The sequence below is a fragment of the Brassica napus genome, chromosome A7 (genome assembly GCF_020379485.1).
Source record: "Brassica napus cultivar Da-Ae chromosome A7, Da-Ae, whole genome shotgun sequence".
Classification (NCBI taxonomy): domain Eukaryota; kingdom Viridiplantae; phylum Streptophyta; class Magnoliopsida; order Brassicales; family Brassicaceae; genus Brassica; species Brassica napus.
Window position 1 is genome coordinate 28,147,502 of NC_063440.1, and position 19,376 is coordinate 28,166,877.

Here is a 19,376-nt window from a genome sequence, read left to right on the forward strand (position 1 = left end):
TGTGAATGAATAGATAACCTATATGTTGACCTTTTGGGTTAAGGAAGAAAGTAAATTGAGGTCAGTTCTTTAGGGCGATAGGGTAGACAGTGTGTAACAGTGTTCCGTTCAATTTAATTTGTGTGTGTCATAAAGCTGCCAGCCGTTGGATTTAATGGCAAAGCTGTGACGCAGAATCAAGCTATTTCCTCTTCAGATCCAACGGCTAAGATTAATTATATAGATGAAAAAAGTAGTGGTATTAATAATAGATGTTACTTGTAACAGAGGGTGTCTCTGCCTCTCACTTTAAAGTCAGTTGTCAGTCTATCTTCGAACTCTGCCCCCTCAGGTGTAATCCAAATTTCAAACCTCCTTTCAAATCCTAGCCGTCCATTTGTCCAACCTAACAAATGCCCTCACAAGCCCATTTTGAGTTCAAGAGAAGCATGATTTACTGTACCTACATTAACAAAATTTATGGGTTTATTATACTCAGCCCATTCAGCTTACTTGGGATCCTTTATATCTCATATAAGTTTTGTGTTTGACATTTAAAAAAAATCTGCTTGTATTAGTACCATTTCTTTATCTCTTGTGTGTTGATTTTATGTTTTCTCTCATAATAGAATGAATAAAAGATTAGATGACAAAACCAAAAAAAAAAATCTGTCTCCATCCTCAGAGTTACAAAAACTTATCTCTTCTATGGAAAACATAGTTCACATCACTGGTACACTGCTTAGTGCTGAGTTGTTACATACTATAGATACTTAGTAGGTCGGCCACCAAAACTTAACAGTTCTATATTTCCTATTGAAATTTTTGTAAGAACATAGATATTTAGTAGACGTCACATTATAAATGAAAAAAATACCATATAATATCATATACTAATATTTATTTGCATAAACACAACTACATTTCTTATCTTCTTTCCAAGAAAGATTTATGCACTAGACTGGTTTTTGTTGGGATTTAGGTCCAAACTCCAAAGAGTGGAGCTTTTCATACTAAACCTCCAAGAAGCAACCAGCTTGCACGTGACCAACATGTGTTTCTAATTTTACCCATCGAAAGCTACTTAAATCACAGATATACCCTACGGTGGCTCCACCGTAGCCAGCCAAAGCCTTGCCGTTGCCGATCACAGTCAGCTTTCCCGGCCTCACCGCCACGTACGCCACACTGTACACATCAGCAGGGATCTGGCCTACCTTCAGCCACGTGTCATTTCTCAGCACCATGACATCTCCACGCCAGCACGCGTACAGATCTCCGTTTTCTCCCGTGGTGGCGTATATCGGAGCGCTAACGGTTTCGCCGCCGTCGAGAAACTCCTCTTTCACTGGACCCCATTGCCACGTAGACACATCGAAGGATTCAGCGGATTTACTGAACTGCCCCTGTTCCTCCGTGGCGTATCCACCGATGACGTGGAATTTGCCAGCGTGGAAAATCGCCTTGCACTCGTCTCGTTCCCGCGACATGTCCGGGAAAAACGTCCACTTGTCTTCCGCCAAATCATACACGATCGCTGACGTCAGCGCTTGCTTCTCTTCGTCGTGTCCACCGGCAACCAGCACCGTCCGATCTGAATCCGAAGCGCAGCCGAAGAACGATCTCTTGACACCTGGCATAACTGCCCCTGCGCGCCATTTGGAGTTGAGGAAACTGAAGACGAAGACCGAGTCAGAGGCCTGCCATGTAACCGGGTCAAGCCCACCCAACACAATAAGATCCGACCCGATAGAAACAAGTTTACAGAACAGAGGCAGTCCGTTGGATTGACCCGGAATCGGAGGAAGCTCCGTCCAGAGACCCGACCCGGATTCAAGAACAGCGACCCGGTATTCCGGCGATGCGGAATTCTTGCCGGATCCGGGCTCTCTGTCCGTGTCGACACGAGCTTGCGACATGATGAGAAGCTCTTGGCTATGACCTGAAGCTTTTCGTTGCTGGAAAAACTCAGAGAGAGACACTTCACGGTTCCAGCCTCTGCAAACGGAGGCCATAACAGGGAACTGTTTGTAAGAGGAGCGGAGGAGACACTCGCGAGCTACGTCGTAGGGGAGATTAGGGATGAGTTCCATCTCGAAATATTTTATTTTCTTTAGTTCTGGAGAAGGGAAAAGATTGAAGCTTCTTTAAAAAAGAGTGAAAGATGTAACACTTTCAGTGAGAAAAAAAGGGAAGTGGATAGAGAGAAGGTTGAGAAGATGATGAAGATGGAAGAGGAGAGTGTGTCGCTTTATAGAAGATATTTGATGATAAGTCTTTCTAGAAACTCTCAGCCCGTTGATTCATTCATATCCTTATTATTATTTGCCTAAACAAAATAATTCGTGAATTTTGTCTTTGTCTGAAGAAAAAAATAATAGTTTTTTTTTTCTTAAACTTGTTTTATACTTTCTTTTCTTTTTTGAATGAAATGAAGATAACGGCATGTGAAGTGAGAATGGGGTGTACGGTTAATGGTTTGCGACTTGTAGCGTAAAGCTCGAGACACTGAAACAATTGGGGCAAGTTGAAGGATGAGATATTTTAATTTATTTTAACAAATACTGTTATTTTGGTGGTATTCTTATTATCAAATTTAGTAATCCAGCCATAAAAACGAAAATATATCCCGAGACAAGAGATGGATTCTAAAGACCTTCTGACTAGTGCTGATTTTACATAGACATCGGACGTTGTTTTAAAATGTTTTCCCTCTTTTAACAGTGATATACAAGATCGTAAGAATACACTTAGTGTAAGGAAGAAGAATAGATTAATCTATCGTAAAGGAAAAAGAAATCTTTACACTTGCAGATTAACGACTGTACTTTCTGTATGTACCTTATGAATCTAGATTTTAGATCACACCCTTTTTCTCAGATTATAATATTAATCGTATCACACCCTTTTGCTTTGTAAAAGATCGATTTATTAATTATATACAACTAAATTAACGCAGTAGTACAAAAAAATGGTTTCAATATACCTGTGTAACACAGTCCAAGCACATAATTAATAGTCTTTAAAAAATCAACTAGTAATATTTATAGAAGATATAAAAATAAACAGAATTTATACAAATCCAGCTGAAAACAATGTTGGGTCTTTCCTCCTACATTATCTCTTCTCTATCCCTTCTAGAAGCTTTTATATTGGCCTTTTTATTCAGCTTGCTGTCTGTATGTGTGTGTCACAACTTGGGTCGACCATAAACAATTTGCTTACCGATTTATTTATTTAAATTTGCTATGATAATACTAACCATTACACCGATGAACAAAGCTGAAACCAAAGATGTATCCTCCTATAATATGTGGGTTATAACCATTACACACAATCGTTATAGCTGTACAAAGTTGAATTATACAATGTTTGGCGTAGCAGCATGATCCATGCAGATCGGACTCGTTCTAGTGTCCACCACATGTATATATTTGTAAGCATTTTTAACCTATAAATTTGGTTAGTTTCTTAAAAATACGATGACTATGCATCCTATATGTATTTGTATATATATATATATATGATTATTATTTTTTGGATTGATTTATTAGATCAAAGGCATAAATATATAGTATCTATATATTTCGCATGGTTTATATTTTCTACAATTTAATTTTGCTATAAGCTAAGGTATATGGCATTTCTTTGTTATACCGTGTATTAAATTGCGTCTGTTGAGTCTAAGACGACTATACATTGTCCAAGCTATCTATCTGTTCGATGGATAACATTCAAGGTGTAGTAATTGTTGTGAAAAAATTCGAGCTGCCGCATGACAATTAATAAACTAAATTTACTGTGCTGTGAAGGTTGAGCTAAGGAGGGAAGCAAAACGAACGGCACGGCGTCCTAGTGACTAGAAAGGATGACGAGAACAAAACGAAACGGCGTCGACATCCTTAAAGAGAAGAGTCGTGATTCGTTGGGTGGCTCTTTGATAAATCAAAACGATAAAACGACGTTCACAGATGGGAATAGACTAGTAATACTGCATTGCTGGGAGCCTGGGACCTACATAGTGAATGTTCTTGTCGAAATTTCAAAACTCAATACTTTTTCTTTGGTCGCATTCAATAATTCATAGTTTTGAAAAAGGTTTTCGTCACAAGAAAATTCGCCAAGCCGTTGATTAAAAGACAAAAGAATAGAAACATGAAATAATTTGCCAAATCGTTTAGCTTTTTATAGATGAATAGGGGATGCATTAATTTAACTCGTTGTCAATGACTATAGTAATTTATACGCATTATTATATTGTTAAAAAAAAGTTTGCAAACAGACTCAATACAACTAGTGTATCATTGCATACAACATGACATATTATGAAGACAAGATTTGCCCATACAAGTGGTGTTTTACTGCCCTGAAAAAGAAATAGAAACTGGATATTTATGCTGTCGACATCAAAATAAAGAAGGCCGTAGAGGATAAGCTCTCATTAATTTCCGTAGGTATTATACGTCCTTTATATCCATTATGAATTATGATAGTTATCCTTTAGCTGACGTGGATTTTATATCTTCTACCGACGGTAATTGTATATCACCTTTTCAAGTGCGCGTAACAATTATTTATTTTCATCCTCATCAGCATGCATACATCAACTTTATTATTTAAGTCAGTTTCCTCGAGGCCAAGTCTAGCTGACTTTCGTATATTGTTTTGCTTGTTAACGTAGGTTAAGAAACGCCATTATAGTTTGTTTATCTTACATTAGGGGGAAAAAGTTTGTCAATACGAGTTATTAAATGGTAGTAAAGGAAGAAGTCAAGCGGATGACAAATTACCCCAATATACTTTGTTTGTCGCTACAACATCTAAGGTGACGACGAGGGAAAAATATATGAAGGTAAATCAACAGATATTTTAGCTGATAGAAAACATGTTTTTATATTAATAGCGTCGGACAAACGGACGAACGACAACACGGCGGTCAAACGAACATGCTTAAAGCCTTAAAGTCAAGCGAGAAAAGCGGACACAGAACATGCCAAAGCCATTGTGTTTTTTTCTTTCTTTCTATAAGCATGAGTCACGACGACTGGCTATATATGGTTTTACTATTAACAGTACGTAACATTCAAGGAAAAAACCCCTGAAATTTCGGGATCGACTTTCAAAAGTCTAAAAGAGTTTACGGCTAAAGAAGGGAGAATTAATGCAAAAAACGATATTGACATGTGTTTGACTCTGTGGTAATCAAACTAGTTGGTTCTAGAACTTTGAGCACAAAATAGTATCAAATACGAGAGAAAGATAAGAAGAGCATATACATAATAGTTTGTGAATGTTTGAAAATGGGAGATGAGAGGCGAAGCATAAGATTTCAGAGTAAATAGGATGTTCCCTCGTCATGTAAGCTTCTTCAGTGCATGCATTTGTGTCTAAGCTCAACGAGTTCCTTGCAGTTAATTATAAGACATGTCACATGTACAAATGGTTTCACGTTTAGTGTCCAAGGGGCAAAATAGTAAAAATGTGAAGGGAAAGAAATTGGTTAAAAAACGTGAACGGCAGGATTCGAACCTGCGCGGGCAAAGCCCACATGATTTCTAGTCATGCCCGATAACCACTCCGGCACGTCCACTTTTGTTGAAAGCTAAAATAAAATGTATTTGATTATAAAAACTCTGACACCTCTGTCTCGAGTCTCGACCAGGAAGGAGAGAAGCACGTTCCTCGCTTTCTGCTGAAGCCAATAAAAGTTTTCTCATGTTTTATGCGTGTTCTAGATTCAGTAGCAATATATATATATGGCCATGGTTTGAAGCTAGTAACCACAATGCGTAGGTTTAGATCGTATCTCCTCATAGTGGAGAAATGAGTGAAGATAAGACGGTTGAAATGAGCGAAGAAGAGATAGAGAATGCTTAGATGAACGGTTTCTTTAGAGTCTCATCAGATCAAACTTGTGTTCATTTTGCTTGCAGCATATGAAGGAAGAGCTCAAGACGTTGGCTTATTAGGTTTGAGTAGAGAATGCTGCGAACAAAAAAAAAAAACTGAAAATGAGAAGATTTTTTGAGTAATTAAAATTTGTTTTGGATTCGGTTTAGTCTATACAGAATCTGATCCGGTCAATTCGGTTCAGAACCAGATCTAGTTGCTGAAAGGTTGTTTCCGGTTTATTCGACTCTCATATAGTAATATAAAGGCAAAATAATCTAAACCGGAAAGGTGTACCGAAATGGTTAGGAGGGATAAGTGAAGATTGAAGACAAGATTGATGTTGGTTAAGAAAGTGTCGTCTTCTTTGTTCCGCTGCAGCAGAGTAGGGTTGAGAAGCGGATAGTGCGGCATTCCTTCTTCTTCGTAGAGTAAGGAAAATGGGGGCTTCGCTTCCTACTAAAGAGGCTAACCTCTTCAAGCTCATCGTCGTATGTTCCGATTCTCTCTCTCTCTCTCTGTTTTTCTTCCCTAGCTGCTGGCTAAAATTGGAACACGATTAGTTCTTTTTATTCCTCATCAAGCTACAAGCAGCTTCAATTGCGTTGACTATCTAGGCTATTGCCAGACTCTGGTGACCTTGATCGCAGCTTCATATATAAGCTTATTGCCCCTTTTCGTCTCCCAATTGCTCGGCAAACTAGTTTAGTTTAACTCCTGTCTATTTCATATTTACTTTAGCATTGCTTTTTATTTTTCACATCTACTTATTCTGAGTGAGCTTCTTATAATGCAGAAATCTTATGAGACTAAGCAGTACAAGAAAGGACTCAAGGCTGCTGATGCCATCTTAAAAAAGTTTCCTTCTCATGGCGGTCAGTTTTCTTTTAACATTAACTTAACCCCCTCTTTCTTTCTTTTTTCGTTTCTTCTAATTTTTATGCTAAGTTTCTTATTGCCCTCTCACTCTGCAACTCTTTGGACATCAGCGTAATTTTCTTTGTTCCTAGTGAAGCAAAAAGCAAGTAAACTAATTTCTTAGTATGAGGCTTGTAGCGTATGTTCATGTTCTGAATAAGCTTAGGAGATAGATGCTTTGTATTGTTTCTTTTTTTGTTTGTTCTGTTTTGCTTTTAAAGCACTTCTTTGCTCCTGCTGAGTGGTTCGTTCTTTTCTTCTTTGTCATTTTCAGAGACTTTATCGATGAAAGGACTGACTCTAAATTGTATGGACCGCAAAACTGAAGCATATGAGCTTGTTCGGCTTGGAGTCAAGGTTTCTCTTCGATTATCATAAGTTAACATAACATCAATCCTTAGTTTCCAGACATGGTATGGTTTTTCAGGGTAATATATAATTTTTACTTTTACTTTTCCGTGCAGAATGACATCAAAAGCCATGTTTGCTGGCATGTACTTGGTCTCCTATACCGTTCAGACATCGAGTATAGAGAGGCCATCAAGTGCTACCGAAATGCTCTTAGAATAGATCCTGATAACCTTGAAATACTCAGAGACCTCTCACTCTTGCAGGTAATTATGGGAAAATGGATTGGGCAGAATTTCTTAGATGGCAATTTCTCATTATTCTTTTGTGTAATCTCTCTGTTGATGCTTTCAATAATTTATCTTATCGTATACTCTTTTTTTTTTTGAATTCCTAGGCACAAATGCGGGACTTATCTGGTTTTGTTGAGACCAGGCAGCAGCTTTTGACTTTGAAGCCTAATCATCGAATGAACTGGATTGGCTTTGCAGTCTCCCAGCATTTAAACTCAAAGTATGTTATGCTCCTTTCCTTTTCTTTACTCATTTGAATGGAATTCTAGTTTTCCTTCTTTGGACTGTTCGCTTGTGTATTTATTTGATCTTCAAATGTAGTCTTGGACATTTTAAGCAGTACACCTTTGTTGGGATGTATCTTATTACATCAGACTTTTAGCAAATAATATACCAATGAACAGTATTCAGTAGAATTCTATGCCTTTGCAATCAGCTACACGATATATATATATATATATTTTTTTTTTCTTTAAGACCTCTAAACATTTATTGTTTTTTCTTCTTCAAACCAGTGCTTCTAAAGCTGTTGAAATTTTGGAAGCGTTTGAAGGCACCCTAGAGGATGATTATCCTCCTGAGAACGAGCTATGTGAACACACCGAAATGATCCTATACAAGGTATCAAGCAAAAATTATACCAATATCATATGTGGACAATTGGCTTTTATCCCTAGAAAACCATACTTGCCATTAACGGTTCCATGTAGCTTCTGGTGTTATTTCGCATTAGCACAGTTTCAATGTGGACCTGCAGGAAATCTCAACGGGTTCTTTTTCTTTCAGGTTTCCTTACTTGAGGAGAGCGGTGCGTTTGACAAAGCTCTTGAGGAGTTGCACAAAAAAGAGTCGAAAATAGTTACGTTTTTGAAGCTTATTGTAATGATATATCTGGGTCATAGGATACAGGCATATAGTGGATTTACCTTCCTCTTGTGGTTGTATGTAGGTTGATAAGTTGTCTTACAAAGAACAAGAGGTATCTCTCTTGTCGAAGCTTGGTCGTCTAGAAGAAGCCAAGAAACTCTACAGGGTGTTGCTTTCCATGAACCCCGACAATTATAGGTTTTTTTCCTTTCCACTTCCAAGTCATTCCTGAGCTATTAGTATTTTTCATTGTTTGCTTCTATTGTCACGCCTATATGCCCCGCTTCGTTATTTTTTTTTTGTTTTGTTTAGAAGTTGACGATTGTTTCCTATGACAGTCTCAAAGGCTTCTATATATATTTTTTGAGTACTGACAATTCTGGTAAACAAATAAGTAGTGCATTTTTTACTTTTCAGATATTACGAAGGCCTCCAGAAATGTCTTGAATTGTATTCAGAAAATGGTCAATATTCGTCTGATCAAATTGAGAAGTTAAATGCATTGTACCAGTCTCTAAGTGAGCAGTACACTCGCTCATCCGCTGTTAAGGTGAGAGAAGGCGGATTAGTGCCTGTAGTAAATTACATTTTTAAATATCCTTTACCAGTTATCCATTTTGCTCTCTCTGATATTTTGTGGGTGCTGATAGATAAATTCAGCGATACTAAGTTATTCTCTATTTCCCATTTTCAGAGGATACCATTGGATTTTCTGCAAGATGAAAGTTTTAAGGAGGCTGTAGGAAAGTACATCAAACCTCTGTTGACAAAGGTATCCTTTCTTGCTCTTGAGTCTCTTTGTTAGACAGTGTTCTAATATATCTTGATTGTTGTCTCAGGGTGTTCCTTCATTATTTTCTGATCTCTCTTCTCTATATGATCACCCTCGCAAGGTTAGTTTCCCTGCTTTGTCCTTGAGAATGCTGTCGCAAATTCCATTGTATCTGGTTTCACTTTGTTTTACTGTTTTAGTGGTGTATTTTGTTACCCAGCCTGATATATTGGAGCAACTACTTATTGAGATGGAAAATTCGATTAAAACTACTAGAAGTTACCCAGGAAGGTATACAACTGAATTTATTACTGGAGCATTCACTTGATAAATGTCGTCTATGATCTATGGTCTTATTATATACTAAATCAGCAGTGAAATCTTATCAAATTAGTTGTTTGATTAGTCATTTATTATGATTAATTCTTAATTGATGCAGTGATGTGAAAGAACCCCCATCAACTCTATTGTGGATATTGTTTTTCTTGGCTCAGGTTCACTGTTGCTATCTGTCTTAATTTCTCACTGTAATTAATTTCGGTTGTACTTTTGTATATTTTATCATGATACTCACTTTTCATAATGCAGCATTATGACAAGCGTGGTCAGTATGATGTTGCCCTTGGTAAAATTGACGAGGCTATTGCTCATACGCCGACAGTGATTGACCTATACTCCGTTAAGGTATCTTTGTTTATCTTGACCGAAAAAGTATAAATTTTGATCCATCAGTTTTTTGTATATGCCACTGTTTCTGCTTCTTCTATGTATGGAGATACATTTTGAAAACTTCATTGACAGAATAGCTTTGTCTGGACTTGTAGTTATAGCGACTGTGTTAACATAATTTGTATGATTTGTGCACACCATGTATCAGGTTATCTTTTGGTTTGAGGACACATGTTTCTTCTTAACCATTGTATTGGTTTCTGTCAACAGAGCCGAATAATGAAACATGCAGGAGATCTGACTGCCGCTGCCGCACTTGCTGATGAAGCTAGATGCATGGACCTAGCAGATCGCTATATAAACAGTGAATGTGTTAAGCGTATGCTGCAAGCAGATCAGGTTTACATCTTGGTTTTGTTCATATTATATTGTTTTGGTAGATTTCGTAGAGGTTAGGCCTCAACACTAGTTCTTCGTTCTATGATTTTTTCTTGTGTAGGTGACCTTGGCTGAGAAAACTGCTGTTTTGTTCACAAAAGAGGGGGATCAGATCAACAATCTTCATGACATGCAGTGCATGTGGTACGGCTCTAGAAGACTGAGTAATTTTGCTGAAGTAAAATTGACATTTTGAGATGTCTTTCTAATGACTGTTGTTTTATTAATTTTATTTCGTAAAAAGGTATGACCTTGCATCTGGGGATAGCTACTACCGTCAGGGTGATCTTGGACGTGCTCTTAAGAAGTTTTTGGCTGTGGAGAAGCACTATTCCGACATTCATGAAGATCAATTTGATTTCCACTCGTACTGCTTAAGAAAGATGACTTTGCGTTCATATGTTGACATGCTTAAGTTCCAAGACCGATTGCACTCATTCCCATATTTCCACAAAGCAGCAGTCAAAGCTATCAGGTAAACTCTTGGTTGCACAAATGTTATCCAACTACTTTATGGATGCATGATAGATTCCATTTTAACTGTAGTCACATTTACCTCTCGCCTCGATAATCAGGTGCTACCTGAAGTTGCATGATTCTCCGAAATCAACTGCCGAAGAAGATGAAATGTCCAAGTTGGCTCCTGCTCAGAAGAAGAAAATCAAGAAGCAGAAAAAGGCAGAAGCCCGAGCAAAGAAAGTAGGTATTTTCAGTGTTTTGTCGAGTGAATTGACACTTCGGTGGCTTAAGAGTGGTCTTCTTCGTTTCAGGAAGCTGAGGGTAAGAGTGAAGAATCAACTGCCAGTGTTGTCTCCAAGTCTGGCAAACGAAATGTGAAACCTGTAGATCCAGATCCTCATGGGGAAAAGTTAATTCAGGTTTTTGTTTGCTTCATGTATTGTGGTCTTGGCCATAATTATTTATTATGAGTATTAACTTTATCAGAGGCTTACTGGAAAACTAAATCTGTACAGGTGGAAGAGCCAATGGCAGAGGCTTCAAAGTACTTGAGACTTCTCCAGAAGCATTCATCTAATTCTTTGGAGACTCATCTACTTTCTTTTGAGGTTAATATGAGAAAACAGAAATTTCTGCTTGCATTCCAGGTAACTCATTTCTCATTTAGTGGCCATATTCAAGCTCATGTTTCTATAATATCCTCTGTTCAAGTAACCTAAGGGCTTTGCCGTCTCATTTCTCATTTTTTTTTTCAGGCTGTCAAGCAATTGCTTAAACTGGACGCGGAGAACCCTGATTCACATCGTTCACTGGTATGAAATCTGTGCTACCCGTGTGTTCTAAAAAATGCATAATCATGCAAAAAGAGAGAAGGGATAATAATGTTTTCCCTTCGAGTAGCTAGTCATATGTTTTCATTTTGGTTTATGCTTTTGAACTTGGATGGCAGATTAAATTCTCTCTCAAGACAGGATCGACAAGTGCTCCAACGACTGAAGCTGAGAAACTTCGTTGGAGTGTCCTTGAGGCTGAGCGCCCATCAATCAGGTGACTACTCAAAACTATTATCCAATCTTACTGTTGATGATGTATATCAATTGTGTGATAAATTTTCCATTTGTTTGCGTTGTAGTCAATTGCAAAATAAATCACTAGTGGAGGCAAACAAAGAGTTTCTTGCTAGACACGAAGGTACGTCTCAAATTGATTACATGGTATGACAATGTATGGTTATTTCTTAAAAAGGTGTTTACGTCTGCATATCAATTTTGCAGTTTCTTTGGTGCACAGAGCTGCGTACGCAGAAATGTTGTACCGTTTAGATCCAAGCAAGAAAACCGAGTCTATCAAAGTAATTGAAGACTCAACCAAAAAAGTGGTTCAACCGTAATGCTCCTTAACCTTATGTCTCTCTCTGTTTTGTTCGTATGTTTAACTTCGTTGTCCATGTGCAGGAACGGAGCTCTAGGACTAGCAAGAGAGTGGAAACTCAAAGACTGTATAGCAGTTCATAAGCTTCTAGACACAGTTCTTCTTGACTCGGAAGCTGCCTCCAGTAAGCATTAAATATCTCCACTATGAATGTCCCCATTAAGTAGTACCGTTATGACTCTGTCTGCAGCTGCATTTTCATTTATTGCGTTTGGGTTGGTCTTATGAACGGAGCACGCTTCCATGATATTAAGGTCCTTAGAGTTTAGAAGTACATATTAAGTCGGGTTTTGGATACAATTGCAGGATGGAAAACACGGTGCGCAGAGTATTTTCCCTGTTCAACTTACTTTGAAGGCAAGCACAGCTCTATGATACCTGATTCAGTGTACAACTCGTCTCGCAAGAGCAATGAGAATGGCGACACACCAAGCCATCCAATGGGTCAGACTGAATTCAGCGATGGACAACTTGAAGCTATTAAGAGCCTCTCGGTCTCTACCTGAAGCTCTTTTTTTTTTAATTAATAAGAGGCAAACCTACCCGGGAGATAATTATACAAAAGATAGATAGCCTTGTAGACCTGGATCAAACTTGAGATTTAGTGAATCTCTCGCAGAGGTGTGGATCAAAAGATGATTGGAGTTGTAACAGTGCCAAATGTGTATAATTGTTTTTCTATATAAGGATGGGTTTCTCAAGTCTGATGAACAATGGCACATAGAAAGAAATGATTTTTTTTTTTTTTTTTTGTCTCTTTTCGTTTTGTTTCCCTCCCTGACACTTAACGGGGATGTTTCGAGCTTTTTGATGTTGTACCCTTTAACTTCCTTTCTATTTTCCTTTCTCCACACTAAGCTTGTTGACAAACTATGGAAAATTTTGATTTGATGAGCCTTTCCTTTGTGTGGTGTTGCATCTTTTTCGTAAATACTCTGTTCTGCAATCATAACAATTATTCTGGAACTTATTGATATGGAAAGCTACATCTCTTGATTAGGCTTGGACTTTTGGATTCATGTCGGATTTTTAGTATTTTGATATTGGGGTCTAGAATTTGTTTGAGTATTTTCAGATATTTTTATTTTGGATTCGGTTGTTCAGATCGGTTCGAATATTTAGATTTTTTAAAAAAAATTTAATTTCTTCATTGCCCCAATCTTTTGTACTTCAAAATTAATCCTTAATTTAATTAATTTTCTAATTTTTAATAAGTTAAAAAATAGAAAGAAATTAATCCGATTGTTTTGAGGTTTTAAATGTAATTTTTGTTAATGTATGAAACAAAAAGCTTGAAACGTATTTTAAATAAACAGTAAATCACTTTTTTCTAAATTATATATATATTATTCGATCTTTAAACCATATGCATCATCAGTATAAATATTTTGATTAGAATGAAAAAAATTAAACTAAAAATATAGGATTAAAGAGATTACAGGGAACAAAATTTATAGAACACAAATCATGTTGCAACCATATAACTCCAACTTATCAAACAAGGAAAACAAAAAGCATTTATAGAAATCCAGAAAAAATCGGATCTTATTTTTAGTTAGATCCGCAAGGGAAATCGACAAGACGAGAAGACACAATTTTCAATATGAAATTTCTATAATTTCGGGTGATGGACTATAAAAAAAAGTCAATTAATATTATTATAATGAGAAAGAAAGTTGTCTATGAAGTTGGCTTTTGCAGATTCGGTATGATAAAATTTTGTTCAATTTTAAATATTGCTTAATTATTGCAGAAGGGTTCATGATAGATTTACCATAACATCTTGTGAGGCCTACTAAATAGAGTATCAATTTTTAATTTAACATCTTGTCTACTGCAATTTTTTTTCCAGAAGTTAATTTTAGTGTTTAAATGCAATAAAAATGTATAGATGCAATCAGCAAGGCAAATGGTCCAGTGAACGTAACTTAGCCCAATTGATGTTTTCCGATCCTGTTGCATAAAACAAACTAAGATCATCTCTAATGTATTGTTATTTTCACTTCTAAAATAAAAATACTCTATAATAGAGGTAAAATATGTTCTAATATGTTTCTCTAAAATAATAATCTCTAAATGTAGAGTACAAAATAGAGAAATGCTATTTTTTCTTCTATAAATAAAGAAAAAAATATAGATCTTTATTATAGAGGAAGAAATAGAGGTAGGTTGAAGTAATTTCACCTTCAAATGCTATTATAGAGGTGAAAATAGAAATGTATTGGAGATGCTCTAAGAATCGGACAGAGTTCTAAAATGGTTTCGCATTTTTTGACCAATAAATGGTTTCCCATAATCCCATTTCTACTCATACGATCGTACTAAAACGCAGAATATTCATCCAATAAAACAGTCATAATTACATTTATGCTACCAAAATTTCATCATTTAGTTACTCTCGTTATCTTATAAGAATCTAAGACATGTTTTAATAGCTAGAGAGCTGGAGTTATTACGAAAGATTGTGATAAAGTGATAACTCCTCGTCAGTAAAAAGTGACCACAAGTGTAACTGTTCTGAATGATAACAAACTAATAAGTCACTGTTAAAACAAACAAAATAATTCATGAATAGCAGAACTCTTGTTGTCGTTCTAGACTATTTTGTTTCATGTGCGTTTTAAACCGATTAAACAATTAAATTTTTAAAAGAACGGCTGACCGGAATTACCGGTCACGGATTTGCAATGGTGAGTTCGTCACGTGTATATTCAATAGGCCACTCACTATTTGGCTCGTCTTAAAAACTCGTAAGAATAGTGACATGAAGCATCGTGAATCAATAATGTTTCCCGGCGAAGAAACAGAATCACGTGAGTTATGCGTGACCCTACTGCAGTCATAAATGTTTTCGCTCTGACTAAAACGTTTTTGTTTTCTTTTCTTATGGTAGAGTAAAGAGTTAGTAGGAATCAGATTTGAAACTTGTGAAAACGGTGATCTCATACAGACAAATATTACTGTCAATCAATTAATACTAGGGATATGTTCCTTTCGAGAGTCTTCTGTTGATTTAGGAAGTAGTCTACTTAATAAGATGTGTATATATATTATATACTAGCCTAATTGACCAACAGTGAAAACTGATATATCTTGGTGGAACGTTTTTTCAAGACATTTAATTGGAAATATTCGAATAAGTAAACTGACAAGAAAGCCTAGACAAATGGAACACTACATCTACATGCATGGCGATCTCTCTCGAAGAATATATGGAACTAAAATTGACAACACACTAACTAATATATGGATTTTTTTGCCTCTGTTTATTAATTATATTTTCGACATTTATTAGCAAATTAAAGGTTATAGTTATCCATCTTCGTGTAAGATTATCTATAACTAAATTGACATGAACGCAAGTAAAGCCATATATAAGAAATTTCATACGAAAAACCACTAATAAGGATAACGTTTTCTTCTTGCAACGGGAATAGTGTTTCTTATGATAATATATAAAATGTGTTTTCTTCTTTCTCTCAATCTTAGTCGAAACCCATGAGGTGGAGCTAAACTCAATAAGTTAAAAGATCAGGCTAATACTTTGCTGTCGTCTATCACTAGAAATCAAAACTTAGAAGATGTCCGCTCGCATGCAAATCCACTAACTAATGACATATTATATGCTTTGTTCTTTGGGTTCAAAGACACTTTAGATGCAAACTCTCTAAAGACACTTTAAGTGCTTTTTTTTTGTTTGCTTTCAAAGACACTTTGGATACTTTCTGTTTTTGGGTTCAAAATACATTTTAGGTGCTAATCAAGTGCCTAATCTTTTTGTTTTTGGGTTCAGAGACATGTTAGTTGCTACTCCCTCTGTTTTTAAAAGATGTATATTCTAGATTTTTCACATATATTAAGAAAAATCATTAAATATGCATTGTTTTTTGTGAATAACAATTTTCCATAACTTTTAGCCAATAGAAATTCAATAAACACCATTAATTTTTTTGAAACTTACAATTTTTCATAAAATCATACATTGAAAAGATAAAAAATGTATCTTTTTGAAACAATTTTTTTTTCCAGAACATACATCTTTTAGGAACAGAGGGAGTAATTATTAAGTGCAAATAACCTAAAGGACTTTTTGTTTTAGAAAACGGTAAATGCATGGGTCCACGTCGCACTCGAAGCAGAGGCTAATCACCATTTATCACTTGCATTCGTGGAGATATCAAAACCGCCAGTTACAGGAGACGTGTCATTATAGGTAAGGTTCACTAGGTTTCTAGCTGGCGCTTATAAAATCCAAAGCTCGAAACACTCATCACACTCAAGCCAAAAGTTAGTGCCATTTTGTCTCATCACTTTCCGCACTTTTATTTTTAAATTATTTACATATAATAGACTACGACGGGATAAAATGTCGCCGGAGGAATACGTTAGGGAATCCGGTGATCTTCGAGGAACTGAGCTTACCCTTGCTCTACCGGGAACTTCAATAATAGCATCGGATGGCCGACAAAAGTCCAGAAACAAGCGTAGCTTCATCGAGACCGTTGATTTGAAACTCGGGGAAAGACACGTGAACAATTCTATAGCATGCAACAATTTGTATGGCATATTAAAAACTTTCATTCTTACAAACATATCTTAAAAAAATATATGCAAGTTTCACCGAGCGTTAATGCGTATTTGTCCTGATTTTAGCGACCGCTTGGTGGGGTGGCCGCCGGTGAGGATGGTAAGGGCGAGGAAGTACGTGAAAGTGGCGGTGGATGGTGCGGCCTATCTCAGAAAAGTCGATCTTCAGATGTACAATTGCTACGATCAACTTTTTGCCGCTCTAGAAAGCATGTTTCAGGGTGTAGTAACAATATGTAAGTGAAAAATGAAGAGCTTATTATATTTTTGATAGACTAAGTGGAGGGTATTTTTGGTAAATTACTAAATTTAGTTGGAGAGTTCTTATTTGACGGTGGTTTATATAGGTAAGGTGACGACGGAGCTGGAGAGGAACGGAGAGTTTATGGCAACTTACGAGGATAAGGACGGTGACTGGATGTTAGTCGGAGATGTCCCGTGGATGTGAGTTACCCGTGTGGATAGATCTAATACTGTTCCCGTTTTAATCAAACTCTAAACATACTAATACACTAATGTTTTATGATGAGAGCGACTAATTTCTCTTGGGTTGATTATATTGTGATTTATGTAGGATGTTTGTGGAGTCTTGCAAACGTATGCGGTTGATGAAAGCCGCGGATGCTATGGGGTTAGGTAATAACTCCTTTGTCACGTGTAATATAATCAACTTAAACATTTGATAAACATCATAGGTTTTATGTTGGTGCAGTACTTCCAAGCTAAGAAGCGAGCAATGTTTACACGTTCAAGAATCTTAACGCATGGGATTTTCTCAAGTCTATAGGATTACCGTCGCAAATGCATATATTTCTTCTTATAAAACTGCCTATATTTATATATATAGTCAGAGTATAATAGAAATGTATTGTTCGGCGATTTCTGAATTGCAATATATATGTGCTATAAACTTTTTGGCCGTGGATTTGAATGTAATTAATGGCACTACTATATATTATTGCTTAAGTTGATGACTAAATAGATGGAGCTTTAAACATTTACTGAAAAATCAACTATACACAAGATGAAAAGAAGTTTAATAAACACACAACCATTTTTTTTTTGTCACTTACGACAACCCGAACCCAACATGACGACATCGATAAGACGGACAAGATATTCCTGCTTCATTAAATCTCACACAGACAACTGACTGCCGACCACATTTTAACGAAAAAATAGCAAATAATAATAATGAAACTTTTTAACTCGTAAAGTATGTAACATAGGCTCCCGATGGAAATAATGATGGTAATAATGGTTTGAGCGATACGAGATGAGATAAGTAAAATAGATAGTGCGAGATGGTTTAATTATGGTTTACATAAATCCAAATTATGTGGTTAGTGTTAATATTTAAAAGGTGACATATTAATGAAGTACAAATATAATATTTGTTAAATATTGATTAATTATATCTGATATTTAATTTTCAATATGTATATTTCTTTGAAGAGAATAGATCATCTAATGAACTTTGTATAATTTTCGAGATTTTATTTGGAATTTAAAAATATATATTAAAAAGTTTCCCCATAAACCAAATTATCATGCTGGTATTTTGATTATTTTAGTTTTCTGTTTGTTCTAGTAAACAAAATGATGTGAATAGTAACATAGCATTGCGAACCGCACTATCCCGCTACATAAGGACAACATTATTGGGGGTTTCTTGATTTTAGGTTCTTAAAATATATGTATGTGTATTTATAAATTATATATGCGTATGTAATTGGTAATTGCGGGGTTCTAAGCTTTACGGGAAACGCAATCGAAAATTTCTTATTTAAGGAACTTTCGGTTGGGTTTCCCGTAAAGCTTAGAATCCCATAATTACATACGCATATATAATATATACATATACATACATGTATTTTAAGAACTTAGGAGTAAGAAACTCCAATAATGTTGCTCTTAGAGTAACACCTTAGACATTCATAACCATAAAGTATAATCAAGATATGATGCACATTATCAACTCACCTTATAGGAATTTACAACAAGAGCATCTCCAACATGCAGGTTTTCCTTCTGAATAAAATATTAAACAAATACAAAAGTGGACAAAAGTAAAGATATAGAGAACCAGGTTTTCAAACAGTCTGCAAGATATCTTTTAAATTCCTAATAGTTAGCTGTCATTTTTAAGCGGTATAAAATTTTAAAAATAAAAGAAAATTAATTACTCAATAAATGCATATGAAAATAATATAGAAATAAGATATTCATTTTGGATATCATACCGTTGACGTCGAGGGTGCTTTAAGATCTTCAAAACTCTTGTAGTTCTCAAAAACATATGCAGAAGTTTCAACTCATTGAGATATACTCCTTCTGTTTCAATATGTATAGTGTTTTATAGAATTTTTGTTATTTCGTAATATAAGATGTTTTTATATATCTAAATAAATTTAATTTTATCAAAAGTTATGTAACTAATATATTGTTACAGTTTTTATTTATAATTAAATCAACTAATTTTAAATTATAATTTTGGTGATACATTTTTAAAGATAGGTTTTTCATATGTCTACATTAATGTAAATATCATATTACAAAGGAGTATTTTTCTGCAAGAGTAGAACATGTCGTCAATTAGTAATCCAATAAGAGACATGAAGATAATCAAACAAGCATATATAAACTAAAATATGATATATGATTCGTATCCAAGTCTTTGCTATGATAAGATGGCATAAAAAAAATTGGGAATTTAGCCAAAATAG

The 19,376-nt window shown here is 35.6% G+C and overlaps 3 protein-coding genes and 1 non-coding gene across 7 annotated transcripts; 2 read left to right on the top strand and 2 right to left on the bottom strand.

Moving 5' to 3' along the window:
• Positions 1–837: 837 nt before the first annotated feature.
• On the bottom strand, positions 838–2,416 carry LOC125576414 (F-box/kelch-repeat protein At1g80440-like). The gene has a single exon (XM_048736469.1). The coding sequence runs from the start codon at positions 2,070–2,072 to the stop codon at positions 993–995; it is 1,080 nt and encodes a 359-aa protein (XP_048592426.1). The 5' UTR covers positions 2,073–2,416; the 3' UTR covers positions 838–992.
• Positions 2,417–5,487: 3,071 nt separating this feature from the next.
• On the bottom strand, positions 5,488–5,569 carry TRNAS-AGA. The gene has a single exon. It is a non-coding gene; the product is annotated as a tRNA-Ser (tRNA).
• Positions 5,570–5,671: 102 nt separating this feature from the next.
• Positions 5,672–12,764, top strand: LOC125576416 (N-terminal acetyltransferase A complex auxiliary subunit NAA15-like). Of its 4 annotated transcripts, none has more exons than XM_048736472.1 (27): positions 5,672–6,359; positions 6,486–6,571; positions 6,665–6,743; positions 7,061–7,143; positions 7,251–7,400; positions 7,532–7,647; positions 7,943–8,048; positions 8,214–8,285; positions 8,377–8,492; positions 8,712–8,844; positions 8,989–9,066; positions 9,134–9,187; positions 9,287–9,357; positions 9,506–9,560; positions 9,655–9,750; positions 10,006–10,134; positions 10,235–10,317; positions 10,418–10,648; positions 10,749–10,872; positions 10,944–11,051; positions 11,148–11,279; positions 11,388–11,444; positions 11,582–11,679; positions 11,765–11,823; positions 11,907–12,018; positions 12,087–12,187; positions 12,370–12,764. In XM_048736472.1, the coding sequence occupies exons 4-27, from the start codon at positions 7,072–7,074 to the stop codon at positions 12,567–12,569; spliced, it is 2,553 nt and encodes an 850-aa protein (XP_048592429.1). In that variant the 5' UTR covers positions 5,672–6,359; positions 6,486–6,571; positions 6,665–6,743; positions 7,061–7,071; the 3' UTR covers positions 12,570–12,764. The 4 variants fall into 4 exon arrangements, with proteins under 4 accessions (XP_048592429.1, XP_048592427.1, XP_048592428.1 ...); XM_048736470.1 differs by having other exon boundaries at positions 6,497–6,571; XM_048736471.1 differs by lacking the exon at positions 6,486–6,571.
• Positions 12,765–16,306: 3,542 nt separating this feature from the next.
• LOC125576417 (auxin-responsive protein IAA15-like) lies at positions 16,307–17,647 on the top strand. The gene is made up of 5 exons (XM_048736474.1): positions 16,307–16,620; positions 16,717–16,886; positions 16,998–17,094; positions 17,225–17,286; positions 17,363–17,647. Exons 1-5 carry the CDS (start codon positions 16,430–16,432, stop codon positions 17,374–17,376), a joined length of 534 nt encoding a protein of 177 aa, XP_048592431.1. The 5' UTR covers positions 16,307–16,429; the 3' UTR covers positions 17,377–17,647.
• The last annotated feature ends 1,729 nt before the right edge of the window (positions 17,648–19,376 follow it).